At 34.4% G+C, this 4,643-nt stretch overlaps 1 protein-coding gene across 1 annotated transcript; it reads left to right on the forward strand.

The window, feature by feature from the left end:
* The first annotated feature begins 244 nt into the window (after positions 1-244).
* Positions 245-2,615, forward strand: LOC128875093 (uncharacterized). The gene is made up of 2 exons (XM_054120425.1): positions 245-764; positions 1,450-2,615. Exons 1-2 carry the CDS (start codon positions 245-247, stop codon positions 2,613-2,615), a joined length of 1,686 nt encoding a protein of 561 aa, XP_053976400.1.
* Positions 2,616-4,643: the final 2,028 nt, after the last annotated feature.

The raw sequence follows: 4,643 nt of genomic DNA on the forward strand, positions 1-4,643 counted from the left end.
AACATTCAGTGAGGTGGGGGGAACAACCCTAGTAAATAATTTTTAAAGGGGGGGACTCACCCGATCGAGATGTGAAAAGTGAAATAAAACTAACCTCTCTCTCTTCATGAGAGACAGTTACGAGGAAGATGGAGAAGGAACAGGGGGGGAGAGAGGGATCTCCCTCCCCAAGACCGGAAGTGCGTTAGCACTACGCGATCCAAAAATCAAATTGATCCAAAGATCGGCAGAAGAAATTTACAGAATGAGAGCCTATAGGAAAGGAGAAGAGCTAACCCAGCCAATGAGAGGAAATCGAGAAGAAGGGGACGGACCAACCAGCGCGCCGGAGGAGATGCACTCAGCGCCACCATCACAGGAGAAAGGGAAAACAAGAAGAAAGAGTTTAGAACAGGCAAACGAGAACGAATATAGCGACGAAAGTAGAAACGTGAGAAAGAAGTTGAAAATAATAGGAAGTGAAAAAGTTAATATAGAAGTAAACACATACCAAAGCGAAGCAGAAAATATTACGGAAAAGGATCTAAACGTTCGATCGATAATCGAATCGATAAATTCTAGACAGGAAATTCCTAAGGTAAGAAGCGTGGGCGGCCGACACGCAACACGTGGCGCGGCACATGCAGACAAAGATACAGATTCAGATTCGTCTTTCGACAAAAAAAAGGTGATACAGACGAAAAGAAAATCCCCTATCAAAGGGGACACAGAATCTATTTCTCTTTTTGAACTAGAAGTAGTTAGGAAGTTCGACAAAAAAGAAGGTAAAAATAATTTTAAATCTAACAAAAAACTTAATTATCTTAAAATTTTTAGATTCTTAAGAGAAGATTTAAAAAAAATCGAAGCTATCAAAATGCTCAACAAACATATAGCGGAAATTAAAATAAAATACCCGGAAGAAGGAAGAGCTATTTTCAACAAATACGTCAAAAAGAATAATGGGGAGTACAAAATCCGCATTCCAAGGAGATCAGAATTCAGGGTAGGAATTATAAAGGAATGGGAATACTCATTGGAAGAACTAAAAGAGGAAACATCCCCGGGACAAAATATTGAATCTTTCGAAAGACTGAGAAGGAGAAAGAAGACTGACAATGGATATGTGGGTTGATACGCACATGGTGTTAGTGAAGTTTAGGGGAACTAGCCTTCCCACCAAGCTGGTGATCATGGAAGGGCACGTTTCGCTCAATGTGACCCCTTTTGTTAGAAACATTAGACAGTGTTATCAATGTTTAAGATTCGGTCATACGAAGCGCTTCTGTAGAGAGGCGATAAGTAAGTGTTTCAATTGCGGAAACAAAGCACACGGAGAGTGTTCCAACCCCCCGAAATGTGCAAACTGTGAAGATGATCACTCGGCCCTAAATAGGCAATGCCCTTATGCAGTGCTAGAAAAAGCAATTAACAAGTTGATTGCATACAAAAATATGTCTTTCCATGAAGCTAAAAGCGTCGCAATGACGGAACTGAACTTTAGAGGCAACAACAATTTTAAATATAAGGAAGAGGATTTTCCAGCATTAGGTCAGAGAAATAACAGGAACAGATTCTCAATGGAAATAGAAAAATGGGAGGACAGACCGTGCCCAATAAGAGCAAACGATTGGTTCACACCCAACAGAAGACAGTCGAGGGGGTACGATGGCAAAGGACGTACCATACCAGAATCTTCTAAGGTCAGTAACAACCAAAATAATCGATTTTACCCATTAGAAACAGAAGACACGCAGATATTACCAACGTCACAATACGATTACGACATGGAGGAGAGAAAAGAAAGTTACTCTCATAAACAAAGAAATCACAAACCTTACAAGACGAACTTTGGTATCCAAAATGATAATGATATTGAAGAATTAATAAAATGGATTAAAGAACAAAACCTTACCAATATCATAAAAAACAAACTGAAAGAACCGTCACCAGGAACCATAAGAGACCACAAATATATTCAAGGAAGCAAAGGAGAACCAACCGAAGTAGAACTGGATCAGATATACGAGGACAAACAAAGGTACTACCTCAAAAATTATCAAAAGGAAAAACACAATTTTCAGCAAGATAGAGAAATCAGTAAGTTACCCATAACCTACAAAGAAGAGAGATATCAAAGCACCAAAAGTACTAGGAAGGAACCTCCAATAATCATCAAGAATAAAGATTTCTATCATCAAAATAAACCAACAACATCCAAACACAGAACAACGCCAACAAGAGAGGATAACCTAAATATCCCAGAATTTAGAAGTAAAAGTAAACATAATTACTCAACCCTACCAAAAACATCACCCAGACCAACGCAGCCGGAAGAAAAAGAGGCTCCGTCGATTAATCCACAATCAGGATATATGTCAAATGAGGAATGGGAAGGAACTCCTCACATTGAAGAACTAACCAGCCAAAAGAAGAGCGAAGAAAAGATTGAATCAACGGAACAACAGAAGAGCCCAGCAGAGTCGGTTCAAGAAGAAATGGACTTTACATTCCAAAAAGTCATTCCTGACACTCAGGACAAGGAAGAAGATAACTATTCAGAATCATTTAAATCTCCGCAAACAGAGACAGATGATGACTTAGATTTCGTAAACTCTCAACCAGAGAACAAGTAAGAGAAATTAATTAACACTTTTAATTTCTACTTTTATTTTATTTTTTACTTTATATTTTTGTTTTTCGTTAGAGATACATAGATATCTCCAATATAATTTTGTTTTCATAATATATATTACATGTTGACTGTATTTATATCATGTTATGTTATAGGAACAGATAATGTTCAAATAATTTAAAAAAAAAAAGAAAAAGGAAAACAATACATTTATAGTCAAAGAAGTTTTTTAAAAAAAAAAAAAAAAGCATAGAAATGAAAAGATTAGAAAGGAAATATATTAGCAACAAGAAAAGGTTCCTTTTTCTTTTTTCTAGAATATACTGAAAGTCGATATCACATTAAAAGTTTTAAACATAGAAATAAGGCGTTTACCAAACAAATTATATTTATAATTTTAAGGAATTTAAGAATCAAAAAAGATAATAACAGTAATAACTATAAATCAGGTTTTAAAAAAAAAAAACTAGAACGAATTTTAACAAACACAATCCGGTTATACATCAACCTTAAGTGAAAAAAATAGAAAATATTTGATATTTTATTAACCTTTTAAAAAAAAAAAAAAAACATAGCTACCAAATCTAAAATCAAATATATTTACAAATTCAGATACTCCTTACATACTCACAATAATTTTCTCCACAGGCCTAAAGTACAAAACAGTGATAATAAAACAAACGATAAACTAATAAAATGCACAATAATGTAAAACTGAAAATAGGACTATGGAACGCAAGGAGTATAGGAAATAAAATAGACGAACTTAAAACAAAGATTAACAATTATGATATTATGCTTATAACCGAAACGTGGATACTAGATTATAATAATTATCAAATACAAGGTTACCAAATAATTAACAACGGAAAGGATTATAATATAGGAAGAGTAGGAAATAAGACCTACCAACAAGGATGCGGATTAGGTATCTATTATAAAGAGGACATAAAGGTTAAAAAAATCAAATCATATAAAATTGACAGAAAGTTCGAGACACTAGTGGTGGAGATACTTGATAATAACCAGAAACAAATATTTCAGATAGGCCTAATTTATAGGACAAATGGAAGATTCTGCACCAGGGAGTGGCTCGAACTTTTTGACATATTAAATTTAAACAAAAACACAATCATTGCAGGAGATTTTAACGCACATAACCCATTATGGAATTGTTACAAAACCTCTGCAGAAGGAGCTAGTTTAGAGATAGCTTTAGAAGAAATAGAATTTATGATCGTTAACATAGATACAATATCGAGGATAGGCAAAGGTTCCCAACCATCGAATATTGACTTAATAGCATGTCACAATGATTTCATAGACTCCATTGATTGGGAGGAAACAGGTATAGATTTGGGGTCAGATCATCAGATATTAGATTTTTATATAAACCTAAACCCTAATAGCAATATATTTTATACAATAGGAAACAAAACAAAAAGAACAAGTAGGCTTTATAAAACAAATAAAATAGACTGGATAGAATTTAGACTTCATTTGGCAAACAGAGAAGAAGAAATAAAAAGCAGTATTCAACAAGGACGCAACCTGTTAGAAAGATATAATAACTGGAAACAACCAATAACCGAATACTTTGAGGTAAGAAACACAGATCACCAACACCTTCAACAACACAGACAAAACAAGACGGCACGGAATACCAACTTACGATCATCAAACAATAGAAATAATGTACAACGTAAAACCCAACCCAGATGGTGGGATGAAGAATGCACCTCTACATGGTCCACATGGAAAAAGTACCAAAAAAATCTTTGGAAACATGGCAAAATTGAGGACTATGAAAATATGGTTGGATGGAAGACCAGATGGAAGATCTTAAAGAGGGAAAAGAAGAAAACCGCCTGGGAAAATCTGATACAAGAAATGAATAACAATACAAATCTTACAAAAATTTGGAATAAAATAAGAGGTATAAAAAAACGGTATACAGAAAATAGAGACAATCTGGAAATAAAGGTAAGAAAAGAATTAGAGGATATAGAAATAAATAAAATTATAGACA

The sequence above is a fragment of the Hylaeus volcanicus genome, chromosome 4 (genome assembly GCF_026283585.1).
Source record: "Hylaeus volcanicus isolate JK05 chromosome 4, UHH_iyHylVolc1.0_haploid, whole genome shotgun sequence".
In the NCBI taxonomy this organism is placed as follows: domain Eukaryota; kingdom Metazoa; phylum Arthropoda; class Insecta; order Hymenoptera; family Colletidae; genus Hylaeus; species Hylaeus volcanicus.